Here is a 25,659-nt window from a genome sequence, read left to right on the forward strand (position 1 = left end):
CCCACCCCAACCTGGCTTCAGAGCCGACCCAGGCGGTGGGGTACCGCTCACGGCGGGGGCGGGGGGCAAAGACCCCAGCTGAGGCGGGGAACCGAGGGGCACGTGGGCCGCAGGGTGGGGGACAGATGTGGAAGCCGCCGGCAGAGCCGGGGTGGGGCGCCCCAGACCTGGGCCCAGGGCCCGGTCGTCTCCCGGGCCGACCCCGAAGGTGAGCGCCCAGTGTCTCGCAGGCCCCCGGCCCGCGGGGTGACCACCCCCACGCTCCTGTCCTCCCAAGCCACCCCCCCGGCCCCCTCCTCCAGGCCCCCCAGGCCCCCCCCCCCCCGTCCAGGAGTCAGCACACACTTGGTGGAGGGGAGCCTGCTAGCTTTATTCACAGGCCCCAGGAGGTGGGGGCAGCGAGGACAGAGACGTGGGGGCTGCCCGGGGGTGGGTCTGGGGGCCGGGCGCTGCTGCGTGGGCTGCACGTGCCGAGGGTCTCTGCCTCCGGAAGCTTCCCTGGCTGCTTCACTTCCAGCGCCCGCCGACCTTGCCCTTGGGCTGGGCTCCGGCCTTCTTGCTACTGCAAACGGAAGCAAGCTGGTCTTGAGCGGCTGGGGGGGGTTGGGGCCCTGGCCTGGATCCTCCTCAGCGCCCCCCCCCCGCCCCCGGCAGCCCCCCGGCCCCGACAGCTCAGCCCACCCACCCAAGCCCCGGGCACACATTTCAAGCAGTGGTGACTCACCTGCACTTGGCCCGGCTGGGCCTGGGCGCCTTGTGCCAGGACGGTTAGTGTGGTTAGTGGAGGGAACAGCAAGCCCAGGGCACCCCCCCCCCAACCCCTGCCAGGGGCTCGGGCTCCGGGGGGCCACCCTCAGGCAGACCAGAGCCTGCCAGGGAAGCTGTCTGGACAGATGGCTCTCACTGTCCCAGCTACTTTGGCCTGGAAAGAGCCTGTGCCGTGCGTCCCAGATCACAGCCTTCCTGAGGCGGGACAGGCTGAGGACAGTCCCTTGTTCCCTGACCCCGGGCCAGCAGGCCAGGCCTCGTGGACTCGGGGCCTGGAAGGTCAGCACCCTGCCGGATGGCGGTCCTTAGGAGCCTGCTGTGTCTGACTGACTTTGCACATCAGGCAGCCAGCAGGGAGCTGGGTGCTGGGTCAAGGTCCCAGAAGCTGACGCTCCGGGGACAACTTCTGGCTGTGGCTTCAGGGGAGACCCTGGTGCTGGTGGCATGCCCGTGGCCCACGTCCTGCAGGGGCCAGCCTGAGAACCCTCACGCACATGCACGCACACACACAGGCACACACGGAAGGGCTCTCACGAGGCTTGCCACAACCCCCATGACAGAGCCCAGGGAGGAGGGTGTCCCCTTGGCCAGTCCCCTGGGGCAGAGGAGCCCAGCCCTGGGAGCAGCAAGGAGTCAGGGGACGGTGGAGGAGGGAGAGAAACCCAACGGCAAGCGGTCCTGGGGACACTGCACTCCGTGGGGGTGTGAACGGGCTCAGTGATCAGACTGGGAGGCAAAACCCCAGCACAGGGGGCACTGGAGCGCCCACCCTGGGGGCGGCGGGCTCCTCCAGGCCTTTCCTGGCGTCTGTGGTCGTGGGTCCCACGGACCTCGGGTGATTTCGCAGACGGAGGGCTCACCGTCTGAAGAAACGGGGGCCAGGGAGGCCCGCAGCCAAGCAGGTCGCATCTGGAGCAACGCTCGGCTGGGGAGTCGGGGTGGCGGCCCAAGACGGCCCAAATCCCCAGGCGGCCTCCTCCCGGGGCTCTGGGGTGAGGAGGGGCCAGAGGAGGCTGCAGGCCCGGGGGTGCGGGTTCCAGACACGCGGGCGCCAGTGGCCCACCAGTTAGTGTTGTTAACGTCGAGGGCGGCGGCCCCCGGGACCGGCTGAAAGCGCCGGGCCCCGGTCAGGGGGGCGGCAGCCGGCCAGCCCCCTGGCACCGTGTGCCCGGCACAGAGCGACGGGCAGGGGGGTTACTCACTGCTTCTGGGCCTGATCGATGCGGCTCCTGAGGTTGGTGATCTGTGAAGAATACGGGTGGCTTACCTGGCAGTTCGAGCAGGGCCGGGCCGGTGGCCCTCTTCACCTGAGGCCTTGCTGCCTTACTGCGCCCTGGCTCCTCTGCTCGGAAGGCAGCGGCCCTCGGCCCCGGGGCTCGTGCCTCTGACTTACTTTGGGCGGCCTGAGCTGGAGACCTGGGCTGAGACACACGCAGCCGCTCTGGAGCCGGCCACTTACCTGCGGGTCTGTGGCAGGATGCGGGGCGGGGGCGTGGGGAGGGAGGCGAGCCTCGCGGAGTCCCCGACTCCGGTCGGTCGGAGCCGGCCCTCTCGCTCCCTCCTCCTGACCGCCCGGAGAGGCTTGGCTGGGGCGGGCAAGGCCCTTCCCCGCCTGCCGGCAAAGGGCGGCAGGGCGACCTCGGAAGCCGCGGGCTGCAGGTGGTGGGGAGGAGGTGGGGTCGGGAGGCCGGCCTCCGTCCCCGTGCCCTCCGCTGCCATCCTCCACGAACCAGGCTTGCCATGCGAGAGGCTCACCGTGCACCGCACACCACGAGCCCGGTCCAGGGTGGACCCTGGCTACTTACAACTTGGCCAGCATCTCCACTCTGGCCCGCATGTTCATGATCTAGAAAGACCGAGATGGTTAGCGGGCTGGGTGGGTGGCTGAGGCTTCGGGGCCCTGCCGCGTGCTGGGCTAGCCCAGGCGGGGGCCCTCGTGGCTCTTCCGGCCCCTGGGGACCCACTGCGGGTCGCTCACAGGTGTGTCGGGAGGCACTGGGTGCCCGACTCGACTCCCTGGACCCCGAGGGGGGCCGTGTGCGGGTGAAGCCCCGTCCTTCACGCCGGGCCTCCCGGAGGAACGTCAGGAGAGGACGGCGGTGTCCCCGACCCTGGGCGTGGAAGGGACACGCGTGCTCCGCGGGCGGCCCCGGTGCCCCTCCTCCTTCTAGGAGAGGTGAGGAAACTGAGACGGACCAGGCGAATTGCCCTACGGCGCGGCTCCCGAGAAGGAGCCGCATTCCCAGTCACCGGACGCCCGCTTTCCTGGCGGCCTGTGCCGACAGCCGCGGGAGATGCCCCTGGGGTGTGCGCCGTCTCCCGCCAGGGACCCTGGAGGACAGCGGACGGCGGGGACCATGCCCCTGATGGTGAAGCTGGCGGGGTCGCGTGTGCACAGGGCAGGTTAGCTCCCAGCCACCAGGACGGTGCCCCCTCCCCACGGCTGGAGGGGCGCCAGGGAGACAGAATCTGCACAGGGCCGCTGTTCCAAGTTGTGAACCCCGCCCGGGCGGCTGTAGGCAGCCACCCTGCCGGGGACTCAGTCCCAGACCCCTTTCCCAGCTGCTGGAGGGGGGTGCGTGCCCTCCTGCCTGCACTGACCCGAGGAGGTGACAGCTTGGGGACCTGAGTCTGGGCCTCCCCAGGGGATCCAAGGAGGCCACCCTGGTGCTAGAGGAAATTGTGCTATACTGGGGCGAGCTGTCCACCGGCTCTGGGCGATTCGGAGCCTGGACCCCGAGGCCCCTCTGCCCTCCGCTCCTCTCGTGGCCCTCAGAGCGAGGCTGACCGCTTGGGACATGGAGGCGGCCCCAGAGGGTGCCTGTGGCCAGGCCCCGTGAGGACGGCCCTCCTGGGCGCCGAGGCCGTGGGGGTGCAGGGAGGTGGCCGCCCCGGGACCCGAGGGCCAAGGTGTCCGCACTCACGTCATATTTCTGGCGCTTCAGCTTCTCGCCAAACTCAAACTTGTCGATCTCCAGTTGGTACAGGGTGTCCCAGAGTTCCTTGGCCTTGTCCCTGGGAAGGCGGCAAAGGCGCGGCGGGGCCGGTAAGCGCCGGAAGGCGGGACGCAGGCCACCAGCTGTCCCCCTCGGGTCGCCAGGGAGAGCCAGCGCCCCGCCCCTTCCCGGCCCCACCTCAGCTTATCTTCGCTGAGATGGTCGATGTTGAGCGGCTTGCGCCTCTCTGCCAGAACCTTCTTCTTCATCTCCCGGGCCGTCTGCTTCTTGCCTCTCTTCTGGTCGGCCTGAGGGGACATGGCAGAGGGGCCCGGCCTCAGGAGGGGCGCGCCGCACCCCGACAGGAGGCCGGTCCGCGCCGCGGCTCCGAGGGCCCGCGCTCACCTTGGCCAGGTAGCTGCTGTAGTTGGCGCCCATGGAGGACAGGGCCTTCTTCTTCTTCAGGTCGTCCTCCGCTCTCCTCTTGGCATCCTCCTCCTCCCTCCGGGCTTTCTCTTCCTGCAGAGACCCCGTCCCCGAGGCCTCAGTGCCGGGCTTCGAGGACCCGCCCGGAGCAGCCGCGCAGGACAGGGGGAGCCCGGCCGGGGGCCCCGGTCACCGGCGGGCGCGGGGTCCGGGGCGGGGAAGGGGCCCCCGGCTCACCGCCAGCCGGTTCTGGCGCTCCCGCTCCTTCTCGGCCCGGATCCTCTGCTGCTCGGCTCGCTCCGCACGGCGCTTCTCCTGTGGCGGGAGGAGCGGGTCAACCTCGCCTCGCCAGCCCCAGCGCCCCCTCCCCGGGGCGACCGCCCGCCCCCGCCTCCCCCCAGAAGGGCCCCGACTCACGATTCTCTCCTTGAGAGCGATCAGCTCCTCCTCCTCCTTCTTCCGAGCCTCAAAGTGGCTGTCGATGAGAGCCTGCAGCTCCATGAGGTCCTTGTTCTGGCGCTTCTTCTGGATGTCCTGTGGGTGGAAGAGGCCCCTCGTCTCCAGCTCCTCCCGCCTGACCCCCCCGCGCGGCAGGCGGCCCCTTCCCGTGCTCCGGCAGGGGCGCCCTGCCTCCTCTGGCCAGCACGAGGGTGGCCAGGGACGTTTTGCCCTCACCGTGTTCCCATGGCCATTGCCCTCCCGAGGCCCAAAGGCGACCTGATCCCTTAGCCCCAGGGTAGGAATTCTGCCCTCCCTGTGGGTAAATCGGGGCCCCGCAAAGCCCTGAGGTCATCAGCACTCCTGGGATGGACTGGCTCTGACTTGGCCCCGGGATCATCCTCAGAGATGTTCCACATGGGCCAGACAGAGAGGAAACTGGTGAGTGAGGTAGTTTATCGAATAGACAGATGGATGGGTGGGTGAAAGGATGGATGGGTGGATGGATGGGTGGATGGATGAGTGAATGGATGGTTGGATGGGTAGATGGATGGTGGACAGATGGGTGGTTGGATGGGTGGATGGATGAGTGAATGGATAGATGATGGGTGAATATATAGTTGGATGGATGGGTAGACGGATGCTGGACAGATGGTTGGATGGATGGGTGGATGGATGAGTGAATGGATGAATGATGGGTGAATGTATGGTTGGAGGGATGGGTGGATGGATGAGTGAATGGATGGATGGATGGGTAGATGGATGGTGGACAGATGGATGGACAGATGGGTGGTTGGATGGGTGGATGGATGAGTGAATGGATGGATGATGGGTGAATATATAGTTGGATGGATGGGTAGACGGATGCTGGACAGATGGTTGGATGGATGGGTGGATGGATGAGTGAATGGATGGATGATGGGTGAATATATAGTTGGATGGATGGGTAGACGGATGCTGGACAGATGGTTGGATGGATGGGTGGATGGATGAGTGAATGGATGGATGGATGGGTAGATGGATGGTGGACAGATGGATGGACAGATGGGTGGATGGATGGGTGGGTGGATGGGAGAGGAGGGAAGAGAGATGCTTGACACTGTGGGAGTTTCCTTTGGTCCAGAAATAAATTAAGGCAGAGTTTCCTGGAACCAGGAGGTTCTGGCTCTGGCTGCTTGAGAGCAGATGACCTTCCCAGGCCTTGTCTGTAGGCTGAAAGCTGGGGGGTCTGAGAATGGAGGCCATGTTGATCCGGGTCCCATAAACTTACATCGAAGTCTACTTTCTCCCCTTCCGGGATCTTAGGAGCAGTGAGTCTGAAGAAGAGAGAGGCTTGTGAGCAGGGGTAGGTAGAGACCTACCAGGGGTCTGGCCCTCCCACCCTTCCCCCTGGGTGACAGCTGAGGACAAGTGTGTGTGTCCTGGTCAGGCGTGTAACCCACTGTCCCCAGAGCAGCCTGACCCCTTTGAGAAGAGTTCAGCCTCTTTGCGTCCCTCTGTTTTGCCAACATCTGGACATCGAAAGGGCTGTTTCACCCCCGTCTGTCCAGGAAGGGCACTCTCTCCTTCTTTCTCAAACAAAGAAGTGCAGGCAGGCCAGACCAGACACAGGCTGGCCACTGCAGACCCCTGAGGGGCGTTGGCCTCTGTGGTCGGGAATGGCCATCCTGACCCTTTATGTGTCTCCGGCCCCTCTTTAAACTGTCTTCCTGGGGACCCAAAGAAAGGGGGCTGGACAGAAAGCAGTTTGAGGAAGAAACGAGGCCCCCGGATCCCGGGCCCTGCCCCCAGTGCTTTCCAGATGGAGCAAAGAGTTACGACAACAACAACAGTTGTTTAAAACAAGCCACAGAAGAAAGTGGGTCTGAATATGGACCCAAATGCTGGAACAGGAGAGGGTTTTCTAAGCTCGGCAGCACCAGAAGGTCCCGCTAAGGGAAAGATGGCCAGACGACTCCATGCAAATGAAAAACTTATGTATGTGAAAAAAAAAAAAAGCAAAAATTGGAAGGGTGGGGGCAGCCCAACCCAGACTAGAAAAATATTTGCAGCGAGTACAGAGAAGACTTATATCCTTGTGCAAACCGATGGCTGAGAAAACGTGCAGACGCCTTTGCCGTTAGATAAATGGGCAGAGGGTGCACGATGCCAGGTCTCGGTAAGAAAGACGGCCAGTGAGGCAGTGCGCGGGAGAGGCTCTCCCGGAGTAATCGGAGGCATGGGAGCAGAAGCGGCCCCGAGAGGCCCTCCTCATCCATCAGTGTCCCCGGGCGCGGCAGCGTGGGGCACAGACCCGCTCACGTCCACGTCGGAGCCCGCGCTGGCACGGCCCCCGTGGAAAGCAATTTGGCAACGGACGTCAAAAGCCTGAAAGACGTTCATACTCTTTGACCCAGTAATTCTAGTTCTGGGAATGTGGCCTAGGGAAATAACCCGAAAGACAGAAAACGCTTTCCGCCCAGCGTTATTTATGATAGTAAAATATTGGGGGGAAGCCTTAATGTCCCGCAGAAGGCGAACGGTTCCAGAAATTATGGTTTGTCCAATTGATGGAATATTATGTGGCCATTCAAAATATTTAAGAAGGCTATGTAAAAACATGGAAAAATACTTATGAATAGTGCTAAAATTTAAAAAAGCAGAATTGAAGTTTGTATAGACAGTACGATGTTTGAAAAACGGCTCAGAGTTTAAATCTTTTTTTCCGAGCCCTACGCATGGAAAGAGTAGGAAGAAGTAAGGCTTTTATTCTTTTCTGCCTTTTCCCGCAGTCTGGCTGGCGGGCGGGGAGAGTTATAGATGATTTTCTTTCTTCATTGGACTTTTACGTATTTTCCAAATTTTCTTTAATGAGGTGTTTTATTTTCATAATGAAAACACAAACATTTTTTTAAAGCTAGAAAATATCTTGTGACCCGGCAGCTTTATTTAAAATAGCAGAAAAATAAAGTGCAGTGGGTGGAAATATGCTGGCTGTACCCGGAGCGCGCCGCAGCCCCCCGGACCCCGGAGCGCTCCCCAGGTGGGCGCGAACCCCGGGCACGTGCTGGTGAAGACTTGGGTTAAAGAAACAAACCCCTGAAATACTCACAAGCAGGTCAAAGAGGGAAAGACCATCCAGACCAGGACGACGGCTCCCCAGAGGCCCCAGTGGGGGCGGTGGGTCCACTCACGGTTTTCTTCTGAAGGGGCCACGGGGCAAGACCCTCCCTCCAGCCCCTCTCAAGGGTGCCTCGCGTCTAGGGCCGGGAGAACCCCACCGCAGGCCGCGCGCAGTGGGGGCCGGGGAGCAAGAGGGGAGCTCCGCTGTGCCTCCCTCTCTCTGCCCTGTCTCCCCCGACCCCCTGTTCCCCGTCCTCCCTTGGCCCCCCAGCCTCCTCTTACAGAAAGCCCTCCTTGCCCACACTGGACGATTGGGTGGGGACGCCCCACCGTACCCCCAGCGATCGTCTCTGCTCCCCGCCTGGGGGGAAGGCACCAAATCACCCCATTTTCATCAAGGAGCTTCACCAGATGGCTAGAGCTTTAAACACCCAACCAGGGAGCAAAGAAGCAGCCACCTTCTCGAAGGGGTTTGGGGTTTCGTCCCCCACAGAGCCCAAAGGCGTTGTCCTCCACGGGACCCCAGTTTCCCAGTTTGCCCCCTGCCTCCGGCCCACCCTGGTGTCCAGCCCTGCCCGGGCCCCACACTCACCTGGGTCTCGGTTTCTCCTCTGGACACCGCGGCGCCGGCATGGGGAGAGGGGAGAGAGACCGGATGAGCCCGGTGGCCTGCTCCTGCCCACAGGCCCCTTGGGGCCACCCGGCTGGGGGCTGGGGGCTCCTGCCTGGACGCCCGCCTGCCTCTCCCCCTCCAGCCGAGCCTACCACCCATATGCCTGCAGGCCAGCAGCAAGAAAAAGTCCCTGTGGGGTCCCAGGAGGAGAGCTCAGGCGTGTGGACCAGGATGTGGCACAGGAGGGGGAATGAGGGAGGAAGGAGGGAACGGACTCCAGGGGCACGGCGTCCTCGGGGGATCGAGGAGGAAGAGAGGAGGCACCCCCTGTCCAGGCGCCCGGTCCCCTCTGGCCACCCCACCTCTGTGCCGGGCAGAAATAGGAACTGGACAGCGTGTGCGAGGCTCGGGCAGCCGTGCCCCACGGTGGACGCCATGCGAGCAGCCGGCCTGGCCGTCGGGAGGAAGACAGACAGGCGGGCGAAGGAGAGGGGTACAGGCCCAGTGTGTCCTCTCTAAGGGTCCGGCCAGGGGCCCTTGCCTCCCTCACCCTCCCTCTGCTCCTCTGGGGAGGCGGGGGCCGAGGGTACGGGGGCCGTGGGGGCCGACGCCAGCCAGGGACAGCACCCGGACCCCACCAGTGCCCTGGCTGTCTGGGGACCCGACGCAGGAGCTGAGGGCGGCCGTGATGGGGAGGCCTGGTGGTGAGCGGACGTCCCCGGCAGGCTGAGCCCCTGGCTTCTCTGAGTCTGCCCACCGGGGCCGGCAGAGCCCATCTGGGAAAGCTGAGACCCTCCCTAACTTGGGAGCCTTGCAGCCGAGGGTGGGTGCTTCGGGGGGCCTGCCGTGGGGCCATCCACGCTGAGATCTCCAGTCCCCACGCTACCCCCCTCCCCGACCTGCCTGCCTGGGCCTGGCTGCCCTCCCGCGGGGGCTGCTTCCTTTGGCCACCCCGTCCCCCGCCTCCGGCCTTGGGGAGGTCCTGGCTGGCGGGGACACAGCCTGGGGTCTGCAGATGTCTAACAGTTGCCTGACCCTTGTGCCTCGCTGTCCGCTCTGGGCCCTTCAGAGAGATGAAAGGTCCACCGTACTGCCTTCAGCCTACACGACCCAGGGAGGCCGGGCTGAGAACTCGGCTTTGACCACCTGCTCCCCTGCCTGTGCCCTTGGCCGACCAGGGGTGGGGGTGGGGGGTCTGGCTGCACGTGCACTTGGCGTACTCCCACGTGTCCCCCTCGGCTTGGGCTCACCCGGGGTACTTAGGAGCCTGCCACACACCCACAACCAGCACCCCGGTGGGGGGCTGAGAGCGTGGGGGAAACTGGGTGGGAGGAGGGGGTGCTTTGGGAGCAGGAAACTGACCAAGGGGCAAAAGGAAAGCTGTCTGCCTTCTCTGGGGGCCCAGCTGGAGAGGTCCCGGGGCTGCCCCCCAGAGCTAGGGGGGCTGTGCTGCAAAGCTCCCCCAGGTGGAGCCCCCCCACCCCCACCCAGCTCCCACTTGCCTGTTTGACTCTCCGTCTCAAGGTGGGTCCCGGGGTGACCTGGTGACCTTTAGCCCCTGTACCTGGGCAGCCCAGCATCTGCCCACCAAGCCCGGGGTCAGCACCCCTCACCGCCCCCCACCCCGGGCAGCCTCTCTGAGGCCGGAGAAGGGAAGACGCACTCAGGGTTGTGCTCAGGGTTCAGGCCCAGCCAGGAGGCCCCCGCAGCCCCGCCGAGGGGAGGGACTGCAGACAGCTCGGGCCCCTGACTCGAACCTGCGTCTCCCTGGCCTCCACCCCGGCACGGCCCCCCCCCGCCCCGGGGGCCTTCTCCCGCCAAGGGTGTGTCTGGCCCCGACCCAGGTGCTGGGTGGGATGTGGGACCTGATTGCACGCGAGGCCCCCGGCTGTTCTAGGTCACCGCCATCCTGCCTGGGGCCCCAGCCTGACTTTCCGCTTCACCCCATGTGGCCGCCCACCCTCCCCTCGACCTCACCCCTCCTGACGCCCCCTCTCTGATGTGCTCTCTGGGGCAGGGCGAGGCGCTGTCCTGTCTCTCCCCCTCTGCTCTTCTCCACCAGAACCTGTCGGGTCCAGAGGGTCCTAGTGGACCTCGGCATCCTCTTCTGGGGGCCAGCGCCCTGCCGTGGGCTCTGCCCTCAGGCTCCGGCTGGCCACCCCCACCTGCCTGCCGGGGGCCCGGGAAGGGCCTCATCCCCACAACCCCGGAATGCTGTCCGCCAGGGGGCCAGGAGGAAGCCTGCAGGCCACCAGTCAGTCTTACCGGAGCCAGCACCCAGGACCTAACCTTTCCCACCTTGTCCTCAGCCCATGGGAAGGAGGCGGGAGTCGGGCCGCAAGTGGGGGAGGGTGGGGATGGGGGGGCAGGGGCAGGACATACCTTCTTGGACTTCCTCTGCGGGAGCAGCAGAACGGCACCGTGGGGGTGGGGGAGAGAGAAAATCAGCTGTGAGCCTCGGCAAAGGCTGAGGGGGACAGGGGTGAGGGTTGGCGGGGCCCAGCAGAACCACACTGTGAGTAGGTTACTCGGCCCCTGGGCGCCTGGCCACACCCGCACGTGGTCACGCGTGTGCACAGGCACCCACACGGGACTGAAGTCATGGCACATACCTGGTTCATGAACTTCTAGGTTAGGGAGGGCCACGGAGCAAGAGGCAACACCACGCGTGGGTCAGAGGTCAAAGGAGGAAGGATCCCAGGTTAATGGAAACACCGGTCGCCACTCGGGGGGCGGGGGGTCAGCGGCCGAGGCCAAGGGGCGGGGAGCGTGCAGGAAGCCAGCGAGGCACTGTCAGCGTTCATGGGCACTGCCGCCCCCCACCTCCCCGATCCTGTCCCTGCCTCGCTGATCTGCCGGGAGCAGGGCTCAGGGTGGAGCGGCAGACCCCTGGTTGTGGGGGACCCTGGGGTCCCCGCCTGTCCTCTGCCCCCCGGGAAGGGCTGACGGGGGCTGGCAGCCTCTGGCTGCGGCCTGGTAAGGTAGCAGCGTGAGTCCTGAGGGCAAGGCCTATAGCCCAGGGGTACCCCTCCCGCCGGCCCCAGAGCAGGGCACCCACCGCCCCGTTGTCTAGCCTCCGAGGGACACGCTCGGTTTGCTCAGCCCGCCCATCCGGGCACAGGGTCCCCTACCCTGCTGCTGTGCACCTGGATCCTGAAGAGGGGCCCATGGGGCATGGCGGAGGGGTGGCCAGGGAGTGACAGTGTCCCTGCTGGGGGATGATGGGCTGTTCCTCCATCATCCTGCACTCACCCGCCCTCTGGCTTGGGCCCCGACCCGGTCAAGGGGTCACATTCAGCCGTGGGCTCTCGGTTACCCACCCTCAGGGGAGGGATATTTCCAGGGACGGTGAGGCCAGGCCTCCACTGACCCGGTCTCCCTGTGCCGGGGCCTGAGGCCCATCCGCAGCCCTGCCTCTCACAGGGTGCGTGGCCCCGGGGACCCCCCTCTCTGGTTAAGCGTTGGCCAAGGTTAGTGGGTGATGTTAGGGCCACATGTGGGAGTCCTTTGCTGGCTGGCACCTCGCTGCCTCCCCGCCCTCTCCCCCGCCCTGCGTGGGCTCCAGCCAGACCCGGGCCCCACATGGGGACCAGAAGTCCTGTGTCTTCGTACCTTCTTTATGGACTTCTGCGGGCGGAGGGGCGCCGGGCGTGCGGGCGGCGGGAGGAGAGAGGAGAGGTTAGGCCAAGAGCACACGGCATGTCCTTAGGGGGTGGGGACACGCGGGGGGCAGAAGGGCTGAGGGTGTCGTGGGGGCCGGGCTCCTGGACCCCACTTACCTTCCTCCTGGGCCTCTTCTGAGGTGGGAGCCGCGGGACAGGAGGGAGAGAGGGAACAAGGACAGTCATTAGGGGGGAGCATGCGCAGTGGCGGGAGGGGGCCCTCGGGGACAAGGGGCGGTGGGTGCTCCAGGCTGGAGGTGGTGAGCCCAGGAGGCCCGGGCCTGGACTCTGCCTCTGTCCCATGAGCACCCTCGGGCCCTTTGCTGCCTCCTTGGGGTCGTGGGACCGCGGCCACCCGCCTGCCCCGACACGGGGGTGTCTGTGTGGGAGGGTTTTGGCGGAAATGGGGGCAGGGGGGCCTCCGCTGGGGAAGGGACAGTTCCCCAGGACCACGCGTCCCACTCAGAGAGGAGTCTTTCCACCTTTTTGGCACAAAAAGAAACGTTTTGCTTACGTTGTTAGGGTAGCGAAGTGTTTTCAAAACATGTTCAAAACATAGAACATAGCACCCAGAGCGCCTCACGGCCCAGCCTGGTGAGGGTGCGGGGATGCCTCCCGCACGGTTCCCGGGTGCCGCGGCACCCCTTTGTTCCGCACCCGCCCAGGCACCACCGCGGGCCTCCCCCCCAGACGCCAGCCCAAGCGAGGGAGGGGGCTCCAGATCGGCCCGAAGCTTATGCCCCAAGGCGGGGATGCTGAGAGAGACAGGGACACAGAGACGGAGAGAGAGACAGAGGCAGAGAGAGGGAGAGACAGAGACAGACAGAGAGAAAGAGTCAGACAGAGAGAGCGAGAGACAGAGATGGAGACAGAGAGAGGGACAAGCAGGGTCCACACCACCCGGCCCTTGATGTCGGTGAGGGTGAGTCTTAACCGGCATGTGTCAGCTCAGTCCCTGCAGCACCACGGGGATGTGCAGGAACGAAGGATTTTCTAGTAGTGGATTAAGAGACGGGAGGTCAGCAGGGACGTCGGAGAGTAGTTAATGATGAGACACACAGTTAACCGACGGACAGGCTCCGGGAGCCGAAGTCCAGTGCGGATGAGGCCGAGCCGCAAGCAGAGGTTCTGAGCTAAGGGGCGGCGGGGCCGCTGGGTCGGGGTGGGGGGCGTGCGGGGCTCCCAGAGTTACCTTCTTCCTCGTACTGCTCTGCAATGGGGTAGAACACAGGGGCCGTGTCAGCAGGGGGCGGGGGGCCCGGAGCCAGCTGCCCCAGCCCCGGAACCCTGAGGATGGGGACCGGGGGTCCCTGGGTCCCGAGGAGGCTGCCAGCTCCAGGGGAGAAAAGCCCGCAGGGCTGGGGGGTCTGGTGCTGGGGCACCCAGGTCCTGCTGGGTGAGCTTGAAGGGGCGGCCAGGGCCCGGGACCCCCTCCCGGACGCCGTGCCGGGAAGCCAGCGGGACAGGTTGGGCATACGGGGCAGGGTTTTCATGTGACCACATCTCGGGGACATGACCTTGGAGAAAGAGGGGGTCCCAGCCGCAGGGGCGGGAGTGGGGAGCCCATGTTCAGAGGGGGGTCGGTCTAGCACCCGCTGCGGACCGTGACGCTTCTTGGGGTTCCCCGCCAGGGGTCCCCAAGGACAGCCACGTTGTCAACAGTTGGACGGGCCTGCCTTAAGTGTGAGCTTTCCGTCTGGGGTGGACGCAGAGAGGAGACCGTTTGACACTTACCCTCCACCTGCTCACTGTTGGGGGTAGAGGGTAAGAAAGAGAGAGGGGAGGGGGAGAGAGAGAGAGAACGGGTGAGGTGGGCTTTCGCTCAGCGGCTCGTAACAAACACCAGCAGGTCCTCTGGCCTCTGAACACAGCTCAGGTCCAGGGGCCCACACGGGGCGGGCAGCTACTCAGACTGGTACTCACACTTCCTCGTCCGACATGGTGGGAGGGTTGTTTCTGTGGGTGGGGGGGGACCAAGACGAGAGTCAGGAAGGCCTTGGTCTAGGAGTGCTGGCGTGGGCGCGCGCTGGGCTCTTAGGGCTGGGGGTGTGAGGGGACGTCCAAGGACAGGGTGGAGGCCAAGTGTCCGGCCTTGGGCGGGCCTCCTCCCCAGGCCCCCACAGCCCTCCTCGCCGGACTCTGCTCCCACCCTGCCCCCCTTCCTGCCCCGGCTCCAGCCTGGAGCTTGGAATCGCAGAGTTGGACGGGATGCTGAAGGTCGTGGCGTCCACCCCCACCCAGGGCCGACATCCTCTGTAGAGCACTCCCCGAGGAGGGGCGTCTAGGCTGCTTTGGACAGCAGGGAAACCCTGCTGACGCGGACTCAAAACCCGCTTCGTGATGGGCTGTGCCTTTGGGCCGAGGTCGGGGGGCTCCCCAGGACCCCCTAGATTACAGAGCCCAGCTCCCCCAGTGTGTGTGCCCGGCCCCCGCCATCCCTGTGACAGCCTCTCCTGGTGTGAGCTCCAAGCTCCCTTCCCCCACTGATGCTTTCCTGCAGGGGCCCCACGTCTTCCTTCTGGGGTGCCCTGGGCACCCCCAGGGCCCTGTGCAGCCCCCTCTCTCCAAATCACAAGAACATACGAGCCGTTCCGTCTCCTCGTCTCCCCACCTCCCCCTCCCCGAGCTCACGGGGACGGGATCTGGCCGCGGCCGCGTGCCCCCAGCCCGGGGCCCGAGCGCGAACGGAGTGGAGGCCCCATCTGGCTGGCCCTCCCCGGCCTGCTTTCCCAGGCCCCTCGGACGCTCTTGAATTTGTCAATGTCTGCAGGGAAGCTCACGTGTGCAGGTGCGGCCCGCGCCAGGCCAGTGCGCTCAGGGACCCTCTTTCCGTGAGCTGGCCGCCGCACACGCCTGAGGCGGCCCGGGGCCTGGGAACGCTCTGAGCAGCTGTATCACACTGTTGGCCCGGGGTTTTAAAACACAAAGTTCATGACAACATATCACAGCTTAGTGGAAGACAATAGCCGTGCCCCCCCAGGGAGCTGCGTATAAGAAAACACAAGCTCATCATCCGAGGAGGCCTGAGCATCACAGCGCTAAGGTGGGAACAGTTTTCCGAAGCCTCTGTCAAGAATGTTAATTTTCCCAGAGCAATTTAAGCTCCGTGCAGAATTAACCCACAGATCGCTGCTCCCCCCACCCCAGCCCGGGGAAGCGCGTGGCTCTTCCCTGGAAGAGGGCTCGGCCGCCCCCTCCGGCTACAGCCTCCCGCCTCGTGTACGGCTGGGGTCTCCCCCTGTTCCCGGGCCCCGTCTCTCCCCGTGGGCCCTGTCCTCAGCACCCCAGCCCGCCGGGGGCCACTCTCTAGGATGGGAGGCTCCATGGGAGCCCGGGGCCTCGCCCTACTGGCCCCCCCTCGACCCGGCCAGGGCCCTACACCTGTCGGCAGCCTCAAGTGGGGGCTGGTGTGGCCTGAGCCCAGGGGCCGGTTATTTTTAAGGAGCCAGTGGCAGCTGAGGGGTCCAGAAATAGGCACCCAAATTAGCCAAGACACCTCTGCCCAGAAACCCAAGACGCTGGGAGGGGGGCTGAGAGGGCAGACGCGGAGCTCAGGTCTCCTTCTGGCCAGCTCCCCACCAGCCCCCGCAGGTGTCCCAGGCCCGCCTGACCTCCTGCATCTTGCCTTCCTGGCTTCTGGGCTGGTGTCCAAGGGGGTGCCCCGGAGGACCCCCGTACCCCCAGGCAGGGTGCCCGCAAGCCCCTGGCAAAGTCTCACTCCCCCGGGGGAAGCAGACGCTTCTCCTGCATTCTGCCCCTCTGGCCAGGGGAGCCCTGAAGGACACATCACAGGGCTGCTCTGTCCCCTCACCTCGCTGTCTGTCGGGGAGGGGCCAAGGTGGGGGGTGCCAGAGGGCAGGGACAGCATTTCGACAGCTGGGAAGGAAGCCCATCCCTCAGCGGGGGCGACAGTGAAAATAGCCCCTGAGGTCAGCCCTCCTTGGAGACGCATACCCCCTTCCCTCCTTCCCAGGTGACGAGATGGGGTGGGAAAGGTGGGAGGCCCTGTCCTCACTGGCTGTGGGCCCCCGGCCGCGTCACCACTCCCCGGCTGGGCCCCCACCGTATCCTGCAGTGGCTCTTGGCCCGGCCTCCCCCGCTGGCTGAGGACACCAGCAGGTGCGGGCGCCCGGTCTGGGCGAAGTCAGGAGGGCAGCTGAGCCCACGGCATGGGGCAGGGGGAGGCGGGAGGGCAAGGAGCAGGGGCAGGGCCCTGGGGAGCATGCCCTCCACCCTGCGAGGACAGAGGCCCAGGTCCCCACTGCGCCCCCTGCCTGGGCCCGTCCGCCCCTGTCCTTGACCTCTGGGAGGTGCCCCTGGGGCTGCGAGGGTCCCGGCCTCCCCTCCTCACAGAGCTGCCCCTGGGGATGAATTACACAAGCCCCCCGACGTGTTCGTCTCTACAAATGCCAGGATTGGAGGCAATGACTGCTTGAGGCCAAGAACCCCTGGCTTGTGCGAGGGGCTGGCCTTGGTGCCCTCAGCTTATTGGAGTCCCCGGGGAAAGGCCCAGATGGGCCGGGGCTGGGGGGGGGGAGGGGCAGGACCAGGCGCCCGGGGGCCCTCGGGGCTGTGGGCAGCACCCTTCCTGGGCACCTCTGTCCAGCCCTCTGCCCCGTTCCTTCCAGGGAGCCCCCACCTTCCTCCTCGGGCCACCCCGGCTGTCGCGTTCCCGTTCAGAGTGGCTTCCCCCACGTCCAGAGAGCATCGCCCTCTGCGCCAGCACCCTTGGGACCCTGGGCTGTCTTCGTGGGCTCTCCAGGCCGCCACGCTCGGAGCTGAGACATGTGCGAACACGACGGCCTGGCCCCTCTCAGCACCCCGGGACCCAAGACGGGCCTCAAATGCCGGGCCGGCCCCGCCCAGCCCTGGGCCATACCGACCTGTGGCTGAGTCTGGAGAGAAGGGTTAGAGCTCCCTGTGGACAGGACCGGCTCAGGCACTGCCCGCTCAGCTCACGCCCTCATGTTATAGTGACACTCGATCTTTCCCAGCAGCCCATTGGCCAGGGGCTGGGTGGCCGGGCATGTGGGGCAGGCGGGAAGGGGCCGTGCCCACGCAGGCCCCTTACCAAGTATAGGAACAGCAGAGGAGGAGGCCTGAGGAGGCGCGGATGTGGGGGACGTGTCTGGAGACGGAGGCAAGGTCCACCCTCCTCCCCGGGAAGTGTCAGCTTCTATTTTTATTCCCCCGACAGCGGGCACATTCTTGATGGGCTGAGGAGGGGTGGCAGGAGGGACGGGGTGGTCCCAGGGATGCAGCCAAGGCCCTCTCTGGGCCAGGCTGCTGTGGGGTCCCAGACGGGGGCCCCGACTCCCCCAGTCCAGCTGCCCCCCGCCCCCCACGGTGTCTGGGGCGTGGGCACTTTGCCCCAGGCCCACCCGCGTCCTCCATCAGAGCACGCGGCCGGGCGTCCCAGAGACCGCCGTGGAGAGCAGGGCTCTGGGCGTCCTCAGCCAGGCCTCTGTCCTGTCTGCGCCCCACTTAGTGACCAGGCCTAGCTCTCGCGTGGGTGCTGTTGGGGCACAGGACAGACGGGTGAGAGAAGAAACAGCCCAAACAGGATCTCGACTGCTGACGGTCCTGCTGGGTCTCCCCCAGCGACCGGGGCCGTACCCCTTCCTTCAGCCTGGGAGCCGCCGTCTGGGGGTCCAGACCCTGAGGTCCTCTCTCCCCGAGGCCAGACTCAGCGTGCTGCTCAGGGCGGGCCCCGCCACGTGCCCGTGGAGCCTGGCCGTTCTGTCCACAGAACTCCAGATGGCACCATCCGCCCGGCAGACACCTTTCCCGGGCCCCTGATGGTCCCCTCACTAGCTGGCAAGGCCACGAGCTCCGACGGGCCTGACCCTCGGATTAGGGAAACCGAGACACGAAGAGGGGTCAGAGCAGGCTGGCACCTCCTTCCAGACCCGAGGGCTCCAGGCAAGGGAGGAGCACCGACGGTGGGGTCTGCTCGGTGCGCAGGACCGGGGTGAGCCCTGGGGAGACCCAGAGGAGGCTTCCGGTCAAGGACGTCGGGGGGCTCGCACGCCCCAGCCCCAGCTCCACCCAGCTCTCTGCCTGCTCTGGGGCCTCAGAAGCTTCCGGAAGGCTTCCGCTGGCACCTCATTCAATCCCTGCAAGTCGGAGATAAGGCCACAGGGACCCACGACAGGAGAGGCATGCCCACTGTCACGCAGCAGGGGGAGGCAGGGACCCTCTCCCTCCTGCCTCGCGGAGGCTGGAGTTACTGGGGACACCCCTGCCCCCTGCCCCCCGTTCCCGTCTGAATTTGTTCCTCCCGTCTGATGCTGTCTCCCAAGCTGCCCAGATCCTCGGATGGGCCAGGGTTTCGGGGGGCCACATACAGCTGACCCTTGGCCAACTCTGCCCAGCGGGGCCACCTGAAGACTCACTTCTAGGGAGGGCCCCACGAGGCTCCCGGGGGCCGCCGTGGCCTCTTTCCTGTGGTAAGGTTTCCCTTCTCAGGCTGGCTCCTCTGGGTCCTCACCACCCCCTGCCCCCCCAGACGTGGGCACACTCGTGGGGACAGCACGTTCGGGACCATTCGGCCTTGTCTGTAGGCTGTGCTGGAGCTTGGTCGAGGAAACCCCGTGCACACCCAGCCCCGCTCAGACCACCTTGCTCCAGGGAGCCTCCCACCGCCCCTTGCCGCTCTTAGGAGTGGCACCTGCCGACGGGCACGCCCAGGCCCTGCAGTGGCCCTCCTCGGCCAGCAGAGGAGGGTGGCCGCCCGCTCAGTGGCCTCGGCCCCTGGCAGGTGCTCTCCCGTGAACGGGCCGAGCCAGAGAACGGGCGCTGAGGTCAGAGGAGGAACAGCACAGGTTTTATTTTGGGTATCCGTGACCTCCCCCTCAGGGCACCAGGCCCGTGGTGCGGCCGGACAGCATTGAGCAGGCTCTGCTGGACAGGCCGCAGGCCTCCGAGAACCTTCGACAGGTAATCCACACCCCGGTCCACCTGGCCTGGCCGGGCAGGGGTGGGAGGAGAGGGGCAGGGCAGGGGCCTCCCCGGAGGGCTGGAGGGGGTCTGGGGTCCCGGGGTGGGGGCAAGGGAGAAGGGTGGCCCAGCCCTGGTCGGGGTGCAGGATGGGTCTCAACCCCAGAGAGGGTTTGAGAACTGACCACGCAGGCCCTGGGCCCAGGGATGGTGGGGGGCGGCTTCCAAAGCCAGAGGTGCTGAGCGAGGCCACAGAGCAGGGAGGAAGCCGGGACAGGGAGAGGCGGCCCCAGAGCAGTTTTGGCTCCAGCTACCTTTAGGGGGGACCCTAGGGTGGCGGGGGAGAGCGGGGCCCCTCAGTCTGGTCCGGGCCCCGGTTTGCACGGGTGGGGTGGCGGGGCCCGAGGGACCTTGAACAGGTCCTAGGCACCCACACTGGTGCCAGCCCCACGGGCTTGGGCTCTGCCAGGCCCCAGATAGAAGCGGCTGACGCAGCACTTCAGAGACAGTCCTGCCACAGCCCCGTGGGTCTGCGGCCCCACTAGCCTGGGTGCCTCTTTACCAGATCACTGGTCTGTTCCGCCTCCCGCATGCGGGGCTGGAGTTCTGCGCTGGGGTGGGGCTCTCGGGCAGGCGGGACCGATGGCAGAGGGGCAGTGCCTGGGTATCCCAGTCCAGGTTCCCCTCGGGCAGGAGCCCTTCTGAACCTCTGGACCCTTATGGCGCGCAGGCCCCGAGTCTCTGAGACGCAGGGTCTTACATCATGGCGGTAGCGGGCTTGGAGATACTCAGAGGAGACAAGCCCTGGGTCCCTGTCCCCGAGGCCGGGCTGGGGTGCGAGGCTCCTGAGAGGGCTGGGGTGGGTCAGGGCAGCGTGGCCGTCTGGCTTCCTGGCACCGTCCGCCCCACCCGCCGCCTCTCATCCCATGGCGTCATCCGCTCTGACCCCGGCTCACTGTACCGCCATGGGCTTTGCGGCCGCCTCTGCCGCTCCCCTTGGCTGATGTGCCATCCTGCTGGGTGGGGAGGGAGAACGTGGTGTGCCCGCTGGGAGATGCGCCCCGGCTGGCAGAGCACGGCCCTGGACGCAGTCTCCAAGGTGGGCCGTGGTGAGAAAAGATGGCTTGGTAGAGCGTTAATGCTCCTGACTGGTCCATATTTACTCCATCCTCCAGGAGGCAGGCCGATTGTAATCACAGAGACTTCTGAAAATGGAGGTTCCCAGCAGAGCCAGACCTAGAACGCCAAAGGTCCAGTGGTCCTGCTCTTCAATGGGTTCCCCAGACAACAAGGGCAGCAGAACCCAGTGTCAGATCTGGGTGCGGGCCCAGGGCTGGGGAGCACACCCTCCGCCCTGTCTCCGCCTTCACACACTGGTCCGTTCACCCACCCGCCTGTTTGTTCCCATCCGTTCTCACATTGACTACCCTCTTTCCTCCCTTCCACTGTCCATCCAGCCATCATCCATCTGCCCACCAATACACCCAGCCAGCCAGCCAGCCACCTACTACCCATGCAGCACGCATTGATCTGACTGCCTCTCCATCACTTCTTCCATCTCCTGTCCATACAATGGTTTTTCTGTCCAACTACCTTCTGTACATCCACCCATGTACCCGTCTATCCTCTATCAATCCATCTATCCATTAGCCAAGATTCATCCACCCATCTTGCTATTTATACATCAGTCCACCCACCTATCCATCCCTCCACTCCTTCACCCATCATCCATCATCCATATCTGTCCAACCACCCTTCCATCTATCATCCCTCCACTGGCCCATTCGTCCATTCATCCATCCATCCATCCACCCGTCTGTCCATCCATTCGTCCATCCATCCACTCATCCATCTATCCATCCATCCATCCATCCATCCATCCATCAATCCACTCATCCATCCATCCATCCCTCCACCCATCCATTCATCCATCCATCCACTTATCCATCCATCCATCCATCCATCCATCCACTCATCCATCCATCCATTTGTCCATCCATACACTCATCCATCCATCCATCCACCCGTCTGTCCATCCATTCGTCCATCCATCCACTCATCCATCTATCCATCCATCCATCAATCCACTCATCCATCCATCCATCCCTCCACCCATCCATTCGTCCATCCATCCACTTATCCATCCATCCACTTATCCATCCATCCATCCATCCACTCATCCATCCATCCATTTGTCCATCCATCCACTCATCCATCCATCCATCCATCCACTCATCCATCCATCCATTTGTCCATCCATCCACTCATCCATCCATCCATGCACTCATCCATCCATCCATCCATCCATCCATCCATCCCTCCACCCATCCATTCGTCCATCCATCCACTTATCCATCCATCCACTTATCCATCCATCCACTTATCCATCCATCCATCCATCCACTCATCCATCCATCCATGCACTCATCCATCCATCCATCCATCCGTCCATACACCATCCACATCTGTCCACCCACCAAATCTTCACTGAGCACCTCCCAGGTGCTGGAATGGGGGACGACCCCAAGGTGGGGCTTGTTTTCAGGGAGTTCACAGTCTAGGGGTACAGATCAGAAATGAACACTGTTTCGGGTGCAGTAAAATTTAATCTGGCCAGTCAAGGAGGGAAGTGTCATAGATATTCTGTAAGAGGAAGACTGAACACCCCCCATCATATGCGCCCCAACTTAAGCCACCACACACATCAGATCTCGGAGTCTAATACTGCAGAAGGCCATGGGACAGGACAGAGTGTCTGATTCTGGATCCTACCACTGTCCAGGGGCTGGGGAGGACTTCCCACCGGGCTGGCCCTCTTCTTTGTCGCTCCCCCCCCCCAGTTATGGACACAGAGCCAGCACTTGGAACACACAAGGAGCTTTATTGCACACGGAGGACAAGGCTGCAAGCCGGGAGCAGGGAGGGGGCAGGGCCTGAGAATGCAGTGCAGGCGCTGGTGTCTCTCGACCTGGAGGTCCCCCAACACGTGTCCTCTCTCTGCCCAGGCTGGGCCTTCCTCGGGGACTCTTGGTCTATGCGGGGGCGGCCCCTTTGGTCAATCACCAGTGAGAGTCCCTTTCCTGCCCCTGCTGTGCGAGGTAGAGTGGGGGTCAGAGAGCGGGAGGGGAGAGCGGTCGGGGGGTCGAGGAGTAGAGAGACGGCGATGGTGGTGGGTGTTGGCCGGGCGCGGGCAGGCCAGGCAGGCAACGGCAGCGGCTCCCATGGCAGGGCCGGGGTGGGCGTCTGGCTGGACTCGCCCCTGCGAGGGCAGAGGGTGCTGCCCGAGCCATCTGCAGTCTCAGGAAAGCTGAAACACCGGCATGGGTGGGGGTGTCAGGCTTCGGTCCGGGGAGGGGGCTACCCCCTGCCCTCCGCGTCTCCAGCCCGTCTCTGGTGGCCACGCTGGCCCTGCCTACGGCACCCCCTCCCCCGGGAGCAGCCGCCCTGCTCCAGCCACCGGAACCCCACGTCCGCTTCCACCTTGGAAGCTGGCTTCCTGACACCGGGGCCCCCCCGGGGCCGCGGGCCTACTTGGGATTCAAGGTGAAGGGAGCTGTGCCCGTCGCCTGCTCTCCCGCTAGCCTGGCTGCCCCCGAGCTCCCGCGGTCCCTGGGGTCCTGGGCCCCCTGAAGCAGGCACAGCCGAGCGGGAACCCCGGGCAGACCCCTGAGGCCCCTCCCCGGGCAGACCCGCTCCCGCCTGACAGAGCCGGCCCCCACAGGCCGGCAGCTCCGGGCCTCCTTCCTCCCACAAACCGGCCGGCCTCCGGCTTGGCCCAGACGCCATTTGTCAACGTCCTTGCGAGCACGTGGCGCCCAGAAACCAGGGCGGGCGGCTTGGCCAGGACCACCCCAGCCAGGATGTCTGCGGGAATATCCCATTTAGCGTAGCTCAGCGAAAATTGCTCCCACCTCCCGGCCAATCGACCTCTGATGATGCAGCCTCAGCTTTCCTGAGCCTCTGGCCGCCACCCTCACCGCTGGCTCACAGTGGACGAGCCTGTGGTCAGACTGGCGACGGTGTGGCGCCCCTCACGCGTCTGCGGGCGGGCGCTCTTCCTGCCCTGGCGGGCGGCCGGCCCAGCACGTGCCTCCCCCTTGGAGCCCGTCCACGGGTCTCACGGTCTAGGCTGTGCCCCCGGGCGGCGCCCTCGGCCGTCACCCACCGAGTCGCTCGGGCCTCCGTGGGCTCCTCTCCGAAGCGGCTGGAGGCAGAGCCGCCCCACAGAGCTGCGGACGCGGACAGACTTGCTAGGGACGCACCTGGCAGGTGCCGGGCGCTCGGGAAGCAGAGATTCTGATGGTCAGGGTCGGGCCGTGACCCCTCTGGGCCTCAGGAGCTCCTACCTCACCACAGGGTGGTGGGGGGGGGGGTGTGGGGCACCGGCAGAGAGGACGGCTGGCCTGTGACGGCTGTCCCTCTCCACCCCAGGGTGCGACGATGCTCATCGTGGCCGGCCTGTGCCCCCCGGGGCCCTCGGGACCCCCGCCGCCCCTGCTGCCCAAGCCAGGCAAGGACAACCTTCGTCTGCAGAAACTTCTGAGGAAGGCTGCCCGGAAGAAGATGACCGGGGGCGGGGCCCCCGTGCCACTGGGGGCTTTCCGCACTTCCCTGTCCCCCGTGAGTGAGGCCAGCCACGACCAGGAGCCAACGGCCCCGCGCCCCGTGGAGGGCCCGCGCTCCGTGCCCGCCCTGCCCCGCTCCCCCCACCCCTCCGTCATCCAGCACGTGGCATCGCCTCTGCAGAAGTCCACAGCCCCCTTCAGCTTCACTCAGCACAGGAGCCTGGCTGCCCACTTCAAGGCCACGGGGCTCCGGCTCACGACACCGGCCCTGCACCCCACCCGGTCCCCCAGCGGCTTCACGCAGGTCTCGGCCCCCACAGCAGGGGCCACCCACGTCAGTCAGGTACACATCCGGCTCGTGCCGTCCCCACAGGCCAGGACCCCGGAGCCCTGCCAGACGGCCCCAGATGGGGGGCCTGGTGGGCAGGACAAGGACACGGTCCCGTACCCTCCTGGGGCCCAGCCCCTGGCCCCCGCGGCCCACATCCGCCCTCTGCCCACCGAGGCCCAGACTGCCGGTCCTTGCCCTGAGGCCCCCCCTCCTCAGTGCCCTGGCCCTGAGGCCTTGGTGCCCAGAGAGGGTGGCCCTCGGCTTGTGGTGCCCATAGTCCCCACCTACCGCTCACCGGGACCCTCGCCTCACAGGCCGGCCTCAGCTGAGCCCGTGGAGGAGCCCCCTGTGGCTGGCCCTGCTGCTGAGGCCGAGGCGGTCTCCAGTCCCCGGGGGGCCTCGTCCCCGGCCCCGCCCTCAGGCCCGCACCCATACCCTGTCCCCAAAGTTGCACCGAGGCCCCGGCTCAGCGGCTGGACGCGCCTCAAGAGGCAGCTGATGGAGGAGGCGGAAACATCCCCGTGCCCGGGGCCAGAGCGGAGCCCAGAGGGCGGGGGGCAAGAGGTGACAGCCCCCGCCCTCCCAGTGTCCCGGCCCCCAGCCTCCCGGGCCTCCAGGATGTGGGACGCGGTGCTGTATCGCATGTCAGTGGCCAAGTCCCAAGGCAGCCCGGCTGGGCCCAGGGATGGGGCTTGTACCCTGGCTGGCCTGGGCCGCCTGCCCTTCCTGTGCAGGCCGCGATTCAACGCCCGGAAGCTGCAGGAGGCAGCCGCCCGGCCGCCTCCTACAGTCCGCTCCGTCGTGGACCTAAACCCCAAGCCCAAGAACTTCAACCGGACGGCAGCTGGCTGGAGGCTCCAGTGACCGGTCAGGGCGGCACCGGGGCCCAGGACCGTGGTGTGGACAGAAGAGGGACAGGGGGTCCAGCTGGGGAGCCACGGCCACTGCAGAGGGGCGCCAGGGCCGGACGGACACCGGGCAGCCGGGAGGTGCGGGACGGACAGGCTGCGGCAGGAAGGACTGTGGCGGGGTGCGGCAGGGGCAGGTGGGGTCGGGGAGGAGGCCGGTCTCCACGGCACGGACTGGGGCAGAGAAGGGGTCTGCACTGGGTTAGAATATCTATGGGGGCTAACGGGGTAAAACCACGCGCAAGAAGGAAGGAACACGGCTCAGTGATGAGGCAGCGGGTAGATGAGTCGGCCCCGCACGGCGGGGCCCATGGTTCGGGACTCGGGGTAAGGAGGCGCAGGGGGGTGCCTGGGCTCCTGAGGGGCTGCGGGCCGGCAGGGCAGGGAGGATGCTGGGGCTGGGTTCTGTGGTCCCCCCGCCCCTCCGGGAAAGATGGGGGACAGACTTTTGTTTGCTGTGCAGAGCGGGGCTGGCCAGGGCGGCCTAGTTGTGCGTGGGCACCAGAGGCTGCAGCAGCGGTTTGACTGTCGTTCCTGACCCATGTCGGGGGTGGGGGGAGCCCAGACCCCACGCTCAGCTCCTTTGGTTGCCCGCCTCTGATTCCCCCGCCTGGGGGGCAAGGTGGGAGGGGGGCTCGCTGGCCGGAGATGGGGGCGGGGCCCAGCCTCGATGGCTGGGTAAGGACGGGTGTCCTTGGTCCCGGGGCAGGGGAGGCAGCAGAGGGGACCCCAGGCCTCATGCGGCTTCGGGGCCCCCGCGTCTGCAGTCCCCACTGGCTCGAGACAGGGGCCAGGGCTCTGATGGGGCCAGCAGTGATGGCAGAGGGACACGGAGGTGCCTGGGTGCAGGACTCAGGAGGGGAAGAGGAAGCCAGCAGGCGGCCAGCTGCATCACGCAGGGCATAATGGGTGCTGTAAACGGATCCTGGGACCCAGGCCACTAATAAAGTGTGTCTAACCACGGCAGTGGG

General features: G+C 65.6%; 3 protein-coding genes across 16 annotated transcripts in view; 1 reads left to right on the forward strand and 2 right to left on the reverse strand.

Annotated features, from left to right (window-relative positions):
- Positions 1 to 349: 349 nt before the first annotated feature.
- TNNT3 (troponin T3, fast skeletal type) lies at positions 350 to 16,930 on the reverse strand. Of its 9 annotated transcripts, none has more exons than XM_043582032.1 (17): positions 16,829 to 16,930; positions 13,869 to 13,901; positions 13,680 to 13,693; positions 13,138 to 13,155; positions 12,063 to 12,080; positions 11,896 to 11,910; positions 10,896 to 10,907; positions 10,666 to 10,680; positions 8,263 to 8,281; positions 5,839 to 5,884; positions 4,548 to 4,664; positions 4,368 to 4,445; positions 4,110 to 4,223; positions 3,903 to 4,012; positions 3,693 to 3,783; positions 1,971 to 2,011; positions 350 to 562 (listed from the first exon to the last, which is right to left on the reverse strand). In XM_043582032.1, exons 2-17 carry the CDS (start codon positions 13,883 to 13,885, stop codon positions 508 to 510), a joined length of 780 nt encoding a protein of 259 aa, XP_043437967.1. In that variant the 5' UTR covers positions 13,886 to 13,901; positions 16,829 to 16,930; the 3' UTR covers positions 350 to 507. The 9 variants fall into 9 exon arrangements, with proteins under 9 accessions (XP_043437967.1, XP_043437965.1, XP_043437966.1 ...); XM_043582030.1 differs by having other exon boundaries at positions 10,896 to 10,910; XM_043582031.1 differs by lacking the exon at positions 1,971 to 2,011 and adding an exon at positions 2,574 to 2,614 and having other exon boundaries at positions 10,896 to 10,910.
- A 219-nt stretch (positions 16,931 to 17,149) lies between these two features.
- LOC122484130 (proline-rich protein 33-like) lies at positions 17,150 to 25,651 on the forward strand. The gene is made up of 2 exons (XM_043582022.1): positions 17,150 to 18,884; positions 23,316 to 25,651. Exon 2 carries the CDS (start codon positions 23,325 to 23,327, stop codon positions 24,642 to 24,644), a length of 1,320 nt encoding a protein of 439 aa, XP_043437957.1. The 5' UTR covers positions 17,150 to 18,884; positions 23,316 to 23,324; the 3' UTR covers positions 24,645 to 25,651.
- LSP1 (lymphocyte specific protein 1) overlaps positions 21,746 to 25,659 on the reverse strand; it is a 37,933-nt gene continuing 34,019 nt past the window's right edge. For all 6 annotated transcript variants that reach the window (XM_043582029.1, XM_043582026.1, XM_043582028.1 and 3 more), the window contains one exon: positions 21,746 to 22,191. The gene's annotated coding sequence lies outside the window, so the exon portion shown is untranslated. The remainder of the gene's footprint in view (positions 22,192 to 25,659) is intronic.

The sequence above is a fragment of the Prionailurus bengalensis genome, chromosome D1 (genome assembly GCF_016509475.1).
Source record: "Prionailurus bengalensis isolate Pbe53 chromosome D1, Fcat_Pben_1.1_paternal_pri, whole genome shotgun sequence".
Classification (NCBI taxonomy): domain Eukaryota; kingdom Metazoa; phylum Chordata; class Mammalia; order Carnivora; family Felidae; genus Prionailurus; species Prionailurus bengalensis.